General features: G+C 42.9%; 1 protein-coding gene across 5 annotated transcripts in view; it reads right to left on the bottom strand.

Annotated features, from left to right (window-relative positions):
• Positions 1-3,944: 3,944 nt before the first annotated feature.
• TNFSF13B (TNF superfamily member 13b) overlaps positions 3,945-16,924 on the bottom strand; it is a 31,375-nt gene continuing 18,395 nt past the window's right edge. For 2 of the 5 annotated variants that reach the window (XM_042255051.2, XM_042255052.2), the window contains exons 4-6: positions 9,252-9,364; positions 9,015-9,165; positions 3,945-5,886 (exon numbers count right to left, since the gene is read on the bottom strand). In XM_042255051.2, coding sequence (XP_042110985.1) covers positions 5,750-5,886; positions 9,015-9,165; positions 9,252-9,364 — 401 coding nt within the window. In that variant the 3' untranslated portion in view covers positions 3,945-5,749. The remainder of the gene's footprint in view (positions 5,887-9,014; positions 9,166-9,251; positions 9,365-16,924) is intronic. The other 3 variants (XM_027973780.3, XM_027973781.3, XM_027973782.3) reach the window with 2 other exon arrangements.

The raw sequence follows: 16,924 nt of genomic DNA, 5'->3' as shown, positions 1-16,924 counted from the left end.
ACTCCCTCTTTGTCCTTTTTTTCATGTTTCTCCCTCTTGTACAGAAATGTTTAGTTTCTTGACCTTTCCTTACTTGGCCGTTTCCACACTTCTGTCAGGTGACCTTGGGAGACACAGGGGCTCTTCCACCTGTTGTGCAAAAGACTCAGTCAGAGGGGCAACGGGGAAGGTCAGGAGGAAGCCAGAGACAGCCTCAGACAGAGGCTTTTGAAGACAATGACATCCTCCTCCTGGTGGCCTGGGCACGGCGGAGCAGGGCCGTCCCTATGCTTGGGGTCATGGATGGCCCAGGCCAGCCCGTGGAGCCCTCCCCTCCCCACAGCAGAGAACCCAGAAAGGAGAAGGTGATCTCATAGAAGCCGGGAGATCTTGGACCCCCTCTAACCCTGATGGACCTGTGAAAGTGAGTCAGATTCGCACACATCTACAAATCGATTTGGAAAAGTGATTGAGCCCATGGATCATCTGGAGTAGGTTCTATACATAATCCTAGCACTGGCCAGGGAGATAACACTGGGCCAAAGAGAGCCCCAGGGTCTGCAGCAAAGCGGATGGCACCTGCCTGGCTGACGTCGGCCAAAAAATTACACTAGCCTCGGCAATTGTGGTCTTGGATAGCCTGATTCTATGTGATTTTCTGGAAATTGTTTATGATTCAGGAACTGTTTTGGAAGTACTAACTGAAGCAGGGCGCACAATCTATGTCCTAACAGTGCGTTCCCATGACACTGGCAGATATACTCCGGGCTTCCCTGGTGGCTCAGACGGTAAAGAATCTGCCTGCAATGCAGGAGACCCTGGTTCAGTCCTGGGTCAGGAAGATCTGCTGGAGAAAGCAATGGTTACCCACTCCAGTGTTCTTGCCTGGAGTATTCCATGGACAGGGAACCCTGGCGAGCTCCAGTCTATGGGGTTGCAAAGAGTTGAACAGGACTGAGTGGCTAACACTTTGGGGCTTCCCTGGTGGCTTAGGAGGTAAAGAATCCGCCCGCAATGATGTATATACGGTGCTGCATGTAAAATAGAGCTGTGGGGACCTGCTGTATAGCACAGGCAGCTCAGCTTGTTGATGATGGGTGGAAAGAAGGCTAAAGAGGGAGGCGCTACATGCACGTATGTAGCTGATTCACGTTTTTGTACAGCAGAAACTATACTCCAGCAATTATACTCCAACTTAAAAAATAAAAACAACCACAAAACACAATTGCAGTCCTATGTGCAGATCCAGCAGGAATAGGTACATAGGGGTCCTCAAAATGTTTTCAGAGACCATTCACAGTTCACAGAATATTCACAGAAACATAACTCATGATAGCCCCAAATGGGAAATAGCCCAAAGGTCTTTCGATAGTAAAACAGACAAATATGTTGTGATATAATTGCAAAATGAAATTCTACTCAGCCCAGAAGGAGAATGATCTGTCTCTGTAGGAAACAGCATGGAAGGGTTTCACAAAGTGGTGAATAGATGTTCAAAAGCTTCCACGCTGTAAGGTGCCATCTCTATAAAGTCCAAATGGCAAAACTCTGCCTCAGGGACAGAAGTCCGAATGGTGATCTCTGAAGGTTGGAGAGGAGGTGACAGACTTTGGGGTGCTGGCGAGATTGGGGTGCTGAGATTGGGGAGGTGATGTCAGGAGGGGCTCCCCTTTGTGAAAACACATCACCAGGCTGCGCCCTTACGATTCTTTATTATAATCCCTCTCAGAGGCTGCAAAAGAAAACAGCTGTATCTCTGAAAGGAGTGTAAATGTCCTGTTTCATGTCTTGAGTCTGGAAGTTTATATTAGAAAACAACTCGAAAATGAGGAAGCAACATGGCAGCCAAGCCAAACACGCCCAGGCTCTCTGGTGGTCTCCTAGAGAAGGAGCGTCTTCAGAGTAATGTCTCCTGTCCTGGTTTGGGATTCAAAGGGCAACAGGATTCTTGAAGTTCGTCTCTCGACAGGTTGTGCCCTTAACAAAGCACCCTGGGAGGACCTTCTCTGCAGAACCTGGAGGTTGGAGGGGTTCCTCCAGGTGTCAGTGAGGGCTGCACCATGATTTCCTCAGGATGTTCTGCTCAGCCATTCAGGGCCCACACTTTCCTTGGGCTCCAAAATCATTGTGGACGGTGAATGCGGCCATAAATGCTGCATTCATGAATGCAAACATTAAAAGATGCTTGCTCCTTGGAAGAAAAGCTATGACAAACCTGATAGCGTATTTAAAAGCAGAGACATCACTTTGCCAACAAAGGTCTGTCTAGTCAAAGCTATGGTTTTCCCAGTGGTCATGTATGGATGTGAGTGTTGGACCGTAAAGAAGGCTGAGTGCTGAAGAACTGATGCTTTTGAACTGTGGTGTTGGAGAAGACTCTTGAGAGTCCCTTGGACTGCAAGGAGATACAACCAGTCCATCCTAAAGAAAATCAGTCCTGAATATACATTGGAAGATATGATGCTGAAGGTGAAGCTCCAATACTTTGGTCACCTGATACAAAGAGCCAACTCATTGGAAAAGATCTTTCCCTGATTTTAGGAAAGATTGAAGGCAGGAGGAGAAGCGGGTGACAGAAGATGAGATGGTTAGATAGCATCACCAACTCAATGGACATGAGTTTGAGCAAACTCCAGGAGATAGGGAAGGACAGGGAAGTGTGGCGTGCTGCCGTCCATGGGGCCGCAAAGAGTCGGACACAGCTGAGCAACTGAACAACTGGGTGGTTATTTAGCATCACAAGTCTTGATTTTGGATTTAAGACAGAAGAGTATCTGGCCTGGGCCCATATACTTAAGTCTTAGAAATTTTCTTGGTAGGAAATCCCAGGATAACATCTTTTTCTGCTAAAATTAATTGCAGGAAAAAGAGAGAAGGGTGAACCTGGGCAGGAGCACTGACTGTTGCGGTGAATTTCCCACACAGACCTCTGTATCTACCTAACCTTTTTTTGAATTTATTTTTTACTGAAGTATAGTTGATTTACACATGTTGGGTTAATTTCCACTATACAGCAGTGTCTCAGTTATACATCTATGTATTCTTTTTCATGCTCTTTTCCATGATGGTTTATCATAGGATATTGAACACAGTTTCCTGTGCTGTACGGAAGGACCCTGCGGCTCATCCATCCTGTATATCCTAGTTTGCATCTGCTAATCCCAGTTTCCACCCCATCACTCTCCCATCACCCCCCCCTTGGCAACCAAAAGTCTATTCTCTGCGTCCCTGATTCTGCTTATATTTTGTAGATCGGCTCATTCGTGTCATATTTAAGATTCCACATAGGAGTAATGTCATATGGTATTTGTCTTCTTTTTCTGATTTAATTCTACTTCCTGATGGCTACATAAGCTTTAATTCAATAAATGTCTGATTTTCCTCACAATTTCACTTACAAGGAAGATGAGTCACACTTTAATGGACTTAAAATGTGACTTCATAAGTGGAAAGTAAAGTAAAATTTAAAAGTATTTTATGTGGCTGAATTCCACATCCGCTGACAAAATATGCTAAGTCATCTAAAAAGCAAAATGCTGCAAGCTGTAGATTGCAAGAGCTTACAGCCCAAGCCTATCATTATAGTATTATCTTTAACCTGTCCGTGCTTCAGTTAAGTTGCTTTAGTTGTGTCTGACTCTGCAACCCTATGAGCTGTAGCCTACCAGGCTCCTCTGTCCATGGGGTTCTCCAGGCAAGAATACGGAGTGGGTTGCCATGCCCTCCTCCAGGGGATCTTCCCCACCCAGGGATCAAGTCTGCATTTCTTACATTTCCTGCATCAGCAAGAGGGTCCTTTACCATTAGCTCCACCTGGGAAACCCTTATTTAACCCAAGCCCTAAGAAATATTCAATGTATAACTTCATATATATAGTATTGAAGTAAACAAATTCTTGTTGAAATAAAAAGACATATTTATGACTTCAGATACTTTACGTCACACACTAACACACATACACATACTACTTTATAATGTTTTATCATTTACACACATTTTTTTTATCATTTTAGTCTTTTTTAATTGAAGTATAATTGATTTACAATATTGTGTTAATTTCTATACAGCAGAGTGACTCAATTGTACACATATATACATTTTTTTCCATACTCTTTTCCATTATGGTTTATCGCAAGATATTGAATATCATTCACTTTGTGCACCTAATTTTTATGACAACATTCAGTGTTACAGAGAGAAACCAAAAGATGGATGGTGTAAGACAAACAATTCAAACACGAGGCAGAGGCACTGGCTTGTTTTATTTGGTGATCCAGCTAGCAGCAACGCTAAGAATATCTCTTAACTTCCTTCCAGTATCCAAACTTCTACCCCACCTATCACTTCTTTTTTCATTATAATATTGTAAAACAAATAAATTGCAGACCATGTTTTATTTTAACCCAAAAGCTGAAACTACAGGAATCAGAATGTTGAACAAAGTTTAATTTTAGACACAAAATACAAACAAGTTTGTTTTGGAAAAATACCTTTAAAAATATTTTAATGTAGACTAGGGAACACTCGTGTAGACGAGGGCCTGTTTTTCCATCTGTTTAAACAATGAAGTAAACGGTGTAAACTGATGACATTTTAAAAAGTGAAATAAATGATGTTATAAAAGATAAGTAGTATGATATTCTCAAAAATGGTTCTTTATAAAATGAAAATCAGGACAATGTCTTTTGGCATGTGATAATGGGGTCGCAAAGAGTCAGACACAATTTAGTGACTGAACAATAGCAACAACCACAAAAGTCTTTAGAACAAGCACATGGCATACTCCCTACTCAGGATGCCAGGAGCTTTAATTAATCCTCAACTTCTGAAAAGCTATTAACATGAGTATTTTTTAAAGGCTGGGATATGTGAACTACAATAGCAGCAGTTTAAAACAGAAGAATAGGAAATAAAGGGAAACGATATTACATTACTACAAATGTGTTTATTAACTTCTACGGCAGATTTTATTTTTATGCAAAAACAATGATGGTTACTTTTTTCAATGAAGGTTTATATGCATGAGTTGAAATTATATTAAAAGTTTCTGAAGTAACTGAAATTAGCTGCAAAAAATACTCTGAAGTGTACACTCATGAGAGAATGGTTTCCCTTCTGTGAAATATGTCACAGAGTATTCCAGCGGGTAATACATAGTATTAGAGCTAAAACTGCACACTTGAAATAAACCTAAAAGACTTAAATAGTACCAGTATCCTATTTTGAGTCCAATTATCTAATACAATATTTAAATTTAAACTTTTAGTTACTTTTTCATGTATAGAATGCAAGATTTCTCTACCTTTTTTTTTTTCCTTCCATTTCCTCAGTATTAATAGAAGAAAGCGAAAGGGTATTGAAGATAAAAAGAGGATAAATCCTGAGATTTCCCCCCAAATGTCACAGGCTCTGTTGCACAGTGAACAGTGGAATATCATTCTGGAAGACACGATTACCACCCCTTTGAATCTTGTGCTTCTTCCAAGGCGGGAAGCACTAAGTTGTCCAACGTGGCATTATAGTGTAAGTCTTTCTAATTCCATTTTCCGTAAATAGGCTCTAGTTCTCGTAATTCACATGACACCCTTTGGCTGTGGTTGTCTGTTAAATTTCCTGTTTTGGTCGAGTTGCAGCAAACCAAAACAAATAGCTCCCAGAAAAGGCTATGGTAACTATTTTGTTTTTCCCTTTCGGTTATTTCCAGTTAAGTGCTTTCTCTTTAGAGGCACAGAGAAGGGAAGAAAAGAGCCACACACAAGGTGTGTGCAGGTCACAGAAGCTTCAGGGCTCCGAAAAACGTGCCATCTCCATCTCGCGATATCTTAGCGTCTTCCCGGGGTATTGCCAGTTGGAGTTCGTCTCCTTCCTCCAGCTTCGCGATGCCTGGAAGGGAATGATTGGCGACAACTTGAAGCCGTTGTGCAGGTGAAGAAGAGGGGAGGGCAGAACATTAAAGCAGACGACTTGGTTTCGGGAAAAAACAATTTCACATAGGCATTCATTTTCCACATGACACCAGTGGGTTTCTAGACCAGTTATTATTGTATTTGCCTAACAATTAAAAAGAAAACAGTAAAAGAAGCGAGCAGACGGAGTTAGACAAACGAATGTGCGGGGTCGGCCAGCGTGTTCACGTGGGCTTTTCTGCAGATGTTATGGAGAAGCCCAAGGGAGCTTTATGCCAGCCCAATATCACCTAGTGTTGACAAAGCAGGGACTCCAAATAACCAAAAGTCTAACTATAAGGAAAAAAGTGTAGTAAATCATAGCACATCCCTAGATGGAATATTATAAAGTTAAAAGTGGCTTTGCTTCACTTGACATGGGAAACTTTAAAAAATAATGTTAAATAAAAATACAAAAATACGCACACACACCCTGCATAGCCCTAAATACACTTCCAAATGGGTATCTAATGTGTGAGTTATTAGAAAGTAAAAAGCAAAACACGACTTACTAACAAAACACATCTGCTAACAGAGTCTTTCCCTAGAATCCAGACTATGGAATTAGGAGTCATTCTGAGTGCTTTTTATAGTCCTTTATATTTTGTGTTTCCTTAAATGACCATAACCTCTCTTTATAATCAAAACTGAGAAGCTAATTAGCTTCTCAGAACTGATTAATCTGCATGTGCCTAATTTACAATAAGGTAGCCTGTGATTCAGGAATACAAAATGCAGCTCAGGAACTACACTCAGTGTATCAGGTCATGCCTGACCCCATTTTAAAGGAAAAATATGAAGAAAAAAATAAAGGGGGGGGGGGGCAGAGAAGAAAACCAAAGAACAAAGAAACAACATATTGACACAACTAAATTGTCAGTACTTTCAACTAATAATTTTAAAAGCAGTTGCACTGTTTCCTGAGCAAGTCATGAAAATATATCTACAGAAGCCCGTTTATCTTAACCTCAATTCCATTGTCAAGCCCCAAACACCTGGGTTTCCTCCAACTATAGCCAGTGAGTGTTTATTCACTGAACGTTTCAGGTATACCAGACAGCTTCACAGACACGTTAGAGCAGTGATCAGAATGACCAAGGGGTCTGTCTTCCAGGATCTTGTGTTTCGATAACAGACCAAGATAGACAGTAACAAACAGTAGCAGAACTCAGATATTATTAAGGGTGACGTGCACTCTTTCAGGACTCCTATGGCATTGGATGATTACATTAGGTAGTAAAAAAAAAAAAAGATTAAAGTGATTTGTTGAATGATCAGTCATTATCATAGATACTCAAGATAATCTAATAATTTGACAAAGGCTATAGTTCACAGATCATTTGGTAACAGTAATTCTCAAAGTCGGTGTGAACTAACTACTTTTCAAAGTAGGTCCTACTTAAAATTTCAACACTGAGTTCCTGGCTATTTCAGTTCTTCCAGATGGTAGCAATTGCTAATTTGTTAATGACATAATGAATAAGAATCAGTTTTGTGTACAAGAGAGGTTCCTTGGTGTGATACTGGGCTCTTCAAATGGACCACTTTAATTTTTTTCAGATTATTATGGAAACACTTTATACACCGATGTGTAGCTTTTAATGATTGTAAAACAGAGTTTCTCTAGAACAGATAAAAACTGCAAACCTGAAGTTTCCTAGAAGAACACTTTTTGTAAATGATGCTAAGCTATCAGCACTGAGATATACCTTTAAGGTCAAGTTATTTAATCTTAAAAAATAAGGCTAGGAAGTAACCTTGAGGAGCTGATGATCAGAAAAATTTATAAAGGAGTCTGTTGTAAAGCTCTAAGTGCTAATTAATGTAAGTAAACGACAGGCTGAAGTGACCTCACAATTTATAGGTATTTTGCAACAAGAAATACTGGTTACCACAGGCTGCAGGATAACAGTTCTCTGTGAAAATTAGGGAATTCAAATCTAAGCAGACTTCCTCAGCACCCCGTCAAAGCTCTTTACGGCTGTGGGTCCAGAATGGCAAGCATCTGCATTATTATCCTTTCTGTCTTGATTCCTGGCGCACTTGTCAGTACGTGCCTTTGGAACATACAGCTTCAGAACACACAGCCAACCCCCACTGTGCGTTCCACACTGTCATTCACGCGGTCTGGAAAGGAAGACATTCCTTGGGGTCGTGAGTGGAGTTGTCAAAACCACCAGAGAGAAATAAATGTGTTTAAGGCAACTTTTTTTCCAAGTACTGGCCTTGATTAGTTTGGAATTACCCCCAAATAAAATGAAGGCTTTGATGGCAACTTGTTTGGCTGAGATGGTTGGATGGCATCACTGACTCAATGGACATGAGTTTGAGTGAACTCTGGGAGATTAGCGAAGGACAGGGGGAGCTGGCGCGCTGCAGTCCACGGGTTCCAAAGAGTGAGACACAGCTTAGCGGCTGAATAACAATAACTGAAGGCAATCACAGCCCAGACAGACCTGAAATGAAGGCAGCCTGCACGTCCTCTTTCCTCTCCGGTCCTCTGGCCCTGAGTTGAAGGGCAGGCTCACTCCTACCCTTTCGCATCCCACCCTCATCCATCTGGTGTCCACTGACCCCAGAAGAGAAACGGTGCCCCTGGATCTGACATTCAAAACTGGCCAAAGGGCATTTCTTCCACAGGAGGGAGGTAAAGAAGAGGTGAGATTCCATGACTCCCACTCAGGGCACACTGGCTGATTTAAACCAAGTTCTGGAGTGGATCAGCCGTGCAGCCCCAGACCATGTGTGCTCCGTCTCTGTGTCTCAGTCCCCACCTCCCTTTTTAAAGGAGGATTAAAGCAGGGAGCATGGATGGGTGTGCCTGGCACAGGTCATCACTTTCTTATGATGCAAGCACTCTTACCACAGCTCCAAGAAAACACAGCTTGTTCTAGAGTGGATCACTGTGAAGCTACTGCCCTTTCTAAACGTATATAAAACCGATAAACTTACTAGTAACTAGTTAGCTAATAATTAAAATCTAAAGTAATGATCGCATCTGTCTCTATCAAAACAGACTAACTTATCATTTGAGACCATAAAACCCACACAGTATGTCTTTCTGTCTATGTATATAGAACTGTTATTTACCAGCTGAGTAACAGGAATTATTGGGTAGTGTTTCAGGCATGTTTTGAATACATCGAAACAAAGTCACCAGACTCAGTTCGTCCCCAAAGACATGGACTTTTTTCCTCTGTATTAGGTGTCCCATGGCAAAGGTGTTATCGGTGTATAAAACCTGAGGAACAAACCAAAGAACTTTGTCAGAAGTCAGCACGAAACGGGGGCGTTGGACAGCGGCGGTGGGTTCAAGGTCAGACCTACCTGACCGTAGATAAAGAAGTAGCCTGTCTCTTTGACCAAAATTTTATTCTCTTTTTCTTCTAGGGCTCTTCCTCTTTTAAAGCTGAGAAGCCAAGGAACAAAGGTGTACGCTCCTACAAGGAAGAGAACGGTTTTTAAAGGAAAAGAAAAACCCCGAGAGACGCAGTTTTTCACCTCCATTTGAAACAGAGCAGGACTCTATGACCCCTGCCCCCGGACCATGTCCCCTGCCTGCCCTTTTTCCATGGAAAACTTTCGTCAAAGAATAAGTTTAATCAGAGAAGTGAGAAATGCTGCACAAAGGAGAACAGTCTCAGGAAACTAGATAGTAATAGTCATTAGCCATCGTCAAGGACCCTCAGCTCCTTCTCGAGGGCTACAGATCACGTTCTGAGCCACATCCTGTGAGCTGTCTTATGGATACTGAAACCCCAGGTGGAGGAGTTAACTAATGATGACCAGACCATACCCAGGCCACGAGCTGCCCCAGTTCCGAGAATTAACCACAAAGAAATGAAACCAGTGCACCTGGGACTGAAGATTAACTGTACCTGAAATGCCCAAGACGACGCTGGTCAGACGGCTGACGACCACCCTGGGGATGACTGTCAGAGATGCCTGTGCTGCTTCTGCACGTGGCCCCCCTCCCCTGACTCTGTCTATGGAAGCTCTCACCCGCTGCTGACAAGCAGGGGGTGGGGGAGGAGTCGGCCTTTGGACAGGTGTCCACCCCTCTCCCCCATAAGTTGCCAGCATCTGAAATGAGGCAAACTTTCCTTTCCAGGGGCCTGGTTTTTGGCTTTTGAGCGGTGAGCAGCTGGACCCGACTCACATACCTTTCGATAGCATGCTTAGTTACTAACCTAAGTGTGAAACTTAGAGGAGAATTTCATCTTTTAAAAGGGACCATCTTCGGGCGATTTCTCAGCGTCATTTACATACTCACCCAGGCCAGCTATCAGATACAGGAAGTTGAAAGCAAGCGCTTCATATGTCATGTCTGGGGTTTTGATCCCTTCTGTATTTCAGCAACTTTCATAATAATGTCTAGTCTGGATGGGAGCGTTTGAGGCCAAAGAAAGGTCTCTGAATAACACACCGAAAGAGATTTTCAGTTTCTCTTTGAGTCTGTTGGGGAGGAGAAAAATTTTCCTCTACCCTTCTTTGAGGGGTGGGGGTAGAAAGGAGAGAGAAGGCAGCAGGGAGGGGCCTCTACAGCTCACCCTTCCTTTCCTCAGTTCCCACACAGGGGGCAGCCCAATCCCCCCCGCTTTCTGTTCCCAAAGATGGTCTCCGAGAAAGCCCTTCCTATGGTGCAAACCCTCCAGTGCCACCCTGGGTGACGACAGTCCACCAATAAAGATCTCCCTGGTTACACAGAACAGAGGTAACCTCATCATCGCCTGTTTTCATACGACATCATTTCAGGGAAAAGACTATAATGCTGTAGCTTCAAATTCTGTTTAGAGATCACGTGCCCACAGCATTCTTTAAGGTAGAGTTCTGAAAACGCGAGGAAGAATTAATATCAGGGTTGTTATTATTAAAAATTATAAATACAAGCTGATGACTGAAGGCAACTATTTTCACGTTTTATTTGACACTCTGAGCACAGAGGGCTTCTTGTCCACCTTCAAAACCATACACATCTTAGAGTCCAACTTCTCTGAGCTTGGGGACGGTTCATGATTGGGTCCCTGCTGTTTCCTCAGGGCCTTAAATGATGCCTGACCCCCAAAACAAATGCAGCAAATATGTCTTTAAATACATACTAATCATTGTACTGTGCGATTAGTCACTAGCGTTCCATGTTTTAAAAGCCTCTTACCACCTGGTTACTGAATCTCTGGGAAATGAAACACTCTCCATCAGGGAGGTAATATGAACTCTTGACGTGAAACACGTATTTCTAAGTCTGCACGCCCATATTCTGACTAGACATATTTACTGACTACAACATTTTTTTTTACAATACTTTACATTGATCCCCTATTTCTCTACACCATACTTATACCTATAAAGTTAGCCAGTTCTTACCAAATCTCACCATTATAGTGTCAGAGGAAAAAGAAAAACAAGACCTTATTAGGCTTCTATTCTTATTCTCTCTTTTATTTTTGGCACTTCATCTTATCTTGCTGGAAATATTGTTAGAGAGAATCATCTACTTGTTTTTATGTACTGTGTATATTTCTCCCCCAACCCTGCCCACATACATGAGAGCACATGCACACACACACACACGCACGGATTACACTCCACCCAGGCGGCACGAGCGGTAAAGAATCCACTTGCAGGAGACACGAGCGATGCAGGTTTGATCCCTGGGTTGGGAAGATCCCTTGGTGTAGGCAATGGCAGCCCACTCCAGCATTCTTGATTGTAAGGTTCCACGGGCAGAGGAGCCTAGCGGGCTACCGTCCATGGGCCATAAAGAGCCAGACACGGCTGAGCACGCATAGATCCGTGCTGCTGACGCTGAGGCCGAGGCGATGACCATCCCACAGTGACAGCCGGACACCCAGCGGCCAAGAGTGGAGCCAGGCACGCAGCGCGCACTCCATCGATTCGTGCTGCTAAGCGAATTTTAAATGTAAGAAAATACACTAAAAGATCAATTAAAAGGTAAAGTGATTACACACGTAAGCATTCGTGATGTGTTTCTGTGTATTAAAAATTACTTAGTGTTTTTTGCATGCTAGTTAGACCACGGATAGGTAAAGGCTAACAAGAAAGCGTGCACTAAATGCCTGTTCTACAGAAAGCTTCTCTAAGCTAGCAGGAATCACTTCTTACAGTAGATATTTAAGGATGTGGAAAGGAAAGATTTCAATGACCCCAGATTCTTGCACCTCCTCTTCGTACATAGAAAAGCACTAAAATCATTGAACTGTCTGTTCTTTGTTTCATTGTGATTAGCAGTAATCTTTTGTTATCCCAGAAAAAAAAAATTCCATAAATCCAGGCTTCTGCCTTACTTTGAAATAGTTTCTCAGAGCTGTCTGAGAGGCTGTTTCCTGGAGCTGGGCTATAGTGCTCAGTAAGAAACCGAATAAACTCAACTCACAGTTCTTATATGGTGGGGTTTTATTTCAGTCACTGAAGGTAAATACCGGGAGCATTAATGCTTAATTTTGTTTTCAACAGCTAAAATACTAAACTATTTTGGTATATAAAGTGAACTTCCCAGCTCCACTCAGCATTAAATATTTGATGTATTTAAATGTCTTTGAAAACAAATTACTGTGTACATTAACATGTGAATTAAATTAAAATGATAGTATTCAAATATAAAAATAATTCACATGTATTTCTGAAAATGCCTGCTTTTAAGAGAGTAGATCTTTCCTGTTCTAATATATGTGAAAGACTTGTAGATACATTTTAGAACAATACATTTTTATAGGAAAATCAGATCTACTTTGCTAATATTTGTTTTTTATTCTATTTTATGAATAGGAAACATCCTCCCAATTATTTATACTTCCAGTGTTACTTCCTTAAATAATTGACCATAAATGTTCCAGAGAGCAGCTGTCAATCACAGCTATCACGCTTGGCTACTTCTCTTGGTTTTCTATTTTATTATCTTAAAATTCCTGGAAATAGTGTTAAAGGAGAAGATACTGATAATATTTTTGAAGACAGACTAAGTGAGCCAAGTCAAGGAATAGGGATTTAGTTTTTACTTGGACACACATGTCTGGCATTGAAATCCTCAGGCATTTGGCTTTGCAGCTGAGGCAGGACTAGGAAAATCCACAGAAACAAACCAGACCGGCAGAGCCAGGCAGGCTGAGCCGCCAGAAAGGCGATGGGAGGCCCGGCAGGGCTGTGCGCAGTGGAGAAGAATGACGCCGTCTGGGTTTTAGAAACACCGCTGAGGAGCTCCCCGGTGAGCAAAGAGCAAAGGGAACCAGCCCAGGTGAGAGATGACGGGGGTCTGTTCTAGGAAGGTGAAATGGAAATGAAGAGAAACAGATCAGTTCAAATTACGTATATGAGGAATCATCAATAAAATTTTGAGATGAACGCAGTGACTTCAAGGAAGCAGTCAAGAATGACACCCAGGATTCTGGGTTGAACAACTAAAGAACCAGCATCCCTTCTGGAATAGGGAATGCAGGAGGAAGACCCGATGCAGGGGAAAGGCTGCGGAGTCACGCTGAGATGTCACCAAGACACTCAGGAAGACAGGGGCGTAAGTAGGCTTGGATCTCAGCAAAGTCTGCTGGACTAGAGATCTACACTCAGGCCATCACACATGGCTGTTACGTGACAACAGGAAGATTTAAGACCGCAAAGAAACAAGAACGAAGATAAAGGGACTGTGTCAGAGGTCTGAAAAACATCCACATTGAAGGAATTTTTTTAAACGTTTAAAAAAGCAGTGTGTAAAAAGAGCAAGGAACACAGTTGGAGAAACAAACCCAGAAAAAGCACATGTTTTGGAAAGAAGGGAGGATTTCCCTGACGGCCCAGTGGTTAAGAATCCGCCTGTCAGTGCAGGGGACACGGATTCGATCCCTGGTCCAGGAAGATCCCACATGCTGCGGGGCAACCAGGCCCGTGGAGCCTGCACTCTGGACCCCGCGCTCTGAAACAAGAAGCCGCCACAGTGGAAAGGCTGCACGCTGCAACGGGAGGGCAGACCCCCCTCGCCACAGCTAGAGAAAGCCTGCACGCGGCAGTGAAGACCCAGCACAGCCGAAACCGAAATCAACAATAATATCTTTTCAGTAAAACGAGGCTTATCAACTGTCGAATTCTACTGTGAGATTAAACCTCATCACTGTCTCTATGAAATAATTATGCTGAAAAACCGAAAGAGACTGCTGCTATCAACCTGACCGTGGGAATCGCCTCTCTCCTTTGTCACCTCCCGTAAGCCCTGTGCAAGAAACAGACTGATGTCTGTTGCCTGATGTAGAGTGATGTCTATATCCTCCAAAATAACTCCAAGGCAGGCTGGAAGCGACTGAGGTCACACCGAAGCTGAGCACCACAGTCAAGAGAAGAAGCCGAGAAAATGGTCAAGGGCTGGGAGGCAGCAAAGTCCACAAAGAGTCAGCAAGAAATCAACTCACAGAAGGTGATGAGTCTCTCATATACACGCAGGAATCTACAGGCAATACAGTGTCAGCTGTCAGCTGAGAGGATTCGGGAAATTAGGAGGGAAAAAAGCTCACTTAGATGAACATAAAAGCTTTGGAAGGGAAACATAGACTCTGCACAAAGCAAAATGAAAGGGAAATAAAAAAAGTATTAAGAATTTGATAAAAGTTGTAGAACAATAGGAAATAATTTTTTTTAAAAAAGGTCAAGAATTAACAGCACAGGAACCGCTCTCTGGTCCACTGGCTAAGACCCTGCCCCCGAGGCAGGGGGCCCAGGTTCAATCCCCGGTCAGGGGACTGGATCCCGCATGCCACAGCTGAGCCCGCAGGCTGCAACGAAGACAGAAGGCCCCACATGCCACAGTTAAGACCCGGCACAGCCAAAAAATAATTACCAGTGTATACATAATTAGAACCCCGAGAGACATAACTAAAGCAAGAAAAATTCAAGCCGAGCAACCACTTGGCGCGACTGCAGTCTTCAAAGGCCCATTATGTGTCAGGGAAAGTTGATTCAGAGCGGTGTCATTAATTTCTTATTACAGCTGTATCAAATTACCACACACAGTGGCTTAAAACAACACACATTTATCATCTCCCGTTTCAAACACCAGAAGTCTCACTGGGCAAAAGTCAAACTGCTGGCAGGTCTGTGTTCCTTCTGACTGCTGGAATGTCTGGCCCCGGCTCCCCCAGCTTCTACAGTCGGCCTGCTCTCCTGGGCTCGTGGCCCCCCGTCCTCACAGGCAGCCGTCTTGTCACTCTGGGTTCTGCTCTCACTGCCTCTTCCCCTCCTCTGACCCTGAACCCCTAGCCCCCTCGAGAAGGGCCTCTGTGATTACCGTGGGGCCACCCGAGTCTAGAGCATGGGGTTGGCGCAGGTCTGGGAGATTAGATGGGGATGTCTGTGTGCTGTCCTCAATCATGTCTGACTCTTTGTGACCCCAGGGACTGTAGCCTGCCAGGATTCTCTGTCGTGAGTTTTCCCAGGCAAGAATATTGGAGTGGGTGGCCATTCCTTTCTCCAGGGTGTCTTCCTGACCCAGGGATTGAATCTGGGTCTCCTGCATTGGCAGGCAGATTCTTTACCACTAGTGCCACCTGGAAACACCCAAGTCATCCAGGATAATACGCCCAAATTCCTTATTTTAATCATATTTTCAAAGTCCCTTTGCCAGATAAAGTAATAAACTTACAGGTTTCGGGGATTATGGTGTGGACACATTTGAGGAAATATGTTTCTACCTACCATAATACTTGATGTTGAATATAAAACAAAATAAGTATTGCATTTTTAAGGCAAATAATTCTTTGTGTAACCCGGCAACGTGTGTGCTAAGTGGCTTTGCTTCAGTCATGTCCAACTCTTTGCAACCCTACGGATTGTAACCCACCAGGCTCCTCTGTCCATGGGATTCTCCATGCTAGAATACTGGAGTGGGTTGCCATGCCCTCCTCCAGGGGATCTTCCCCACCCAGGGATCCAACCACTGTTTCTTGCATCTCCCGCATTGGCAGGCAGGTTCTTTACTACTAGAACCACCTGGGAAGCCCCAGTGAAGCAATATCTTGAGACAAATGACAAAGGAAAAACACAGCATACCACGATTTCCAGGGTGCAGTCAAGCAGTACTGCGGAAACCTCCACACACACTAACATTTATTTACACATTCCAGATTTACTGGAGTCACAACTCATCACACAGCAAAGGGTCCAGATAAGCCCCAGGACCCTCCAGGGAGGGTCAGCGTGGAGCGGCCGCCGCACCAGGAAGACCACGGCCCCGCGAAGTGCAAGCTTCACAGGGGAGGAGCAGCCGCATCCTTTATGGTGACGAGCAGCATTTTTGGTTCTGGCCAAATGTGTAAAACAAGACTTTCCCAAGTTATAATTTTTCATTGGTCTTTCGAATCTTCTTCTGGCTCTATCTGAATTCTTAGGAGACAATTTGCTACCTAATAAAAATTGCAAACATTGGACTTTGGAAAATGTCAAACAATAAGCAATAACAGAACTTCAAGTATTTTAGCATTGTGGTTGCACTTAAGATAAAGTCACAGTGAAAAATACAGATGCAAGATAGATTTTCCTTGTTCATTTGTTTGTTTTCTGTTTTCCCCTCATAGAAAGTAAATTCTGCGAAAATGAGGACTCACATATGCATTATTCGCTGCTAAGCCCCGGTGCCCACACTGTAACTGGAAATTGTATGTTTTTAACCAGAACATGTAAAATATAAAGTAATAATTTCACACTGAAGGTTTATCACAAAAATGTTATTTATTTGTACATATTATATACTTATTGATAATTAATATAAATGTCTATATGTTGTTTTATCTTCATCCTATTAAAATATTCTATGACTTAATATAACAGGGAAATGAATATTTCTGAAGATGATCTTGAGGCATTATAGAAGCCAAAATCATTTCTAAATAAAAACCTGACTTTGATTTAGTATTAATTTTGCTTTAGTGCATAGTGAAGTCATTCAGTCGTGTCCGACTCTTCGAGACCCCGTGGACTATAGCCCACCAGGCTCCTCCATCGAT

This window comes from Ovis aries, chromosome 10 (assembly GCF_016772045.2).
Source record: "Ovis aries strain OAR_USU_Benz2616 breed Rambouillet chromosome 10, ARS-UI_Ramb_v3.0, whole genome shotgun sequence".
NCBI classification, from domain to species: domain Eukaryota; kingdom Metazoa; phylum Chordata; class Mammalia; order Artiodactyla; family Bovidae; genus Ovis; species Ovis aries.
The sequence above is the reverse complement of the archived record's forward strand: the minus strand, read 5'-3'. Positions and strand labels throughout refer to the sequence as shown.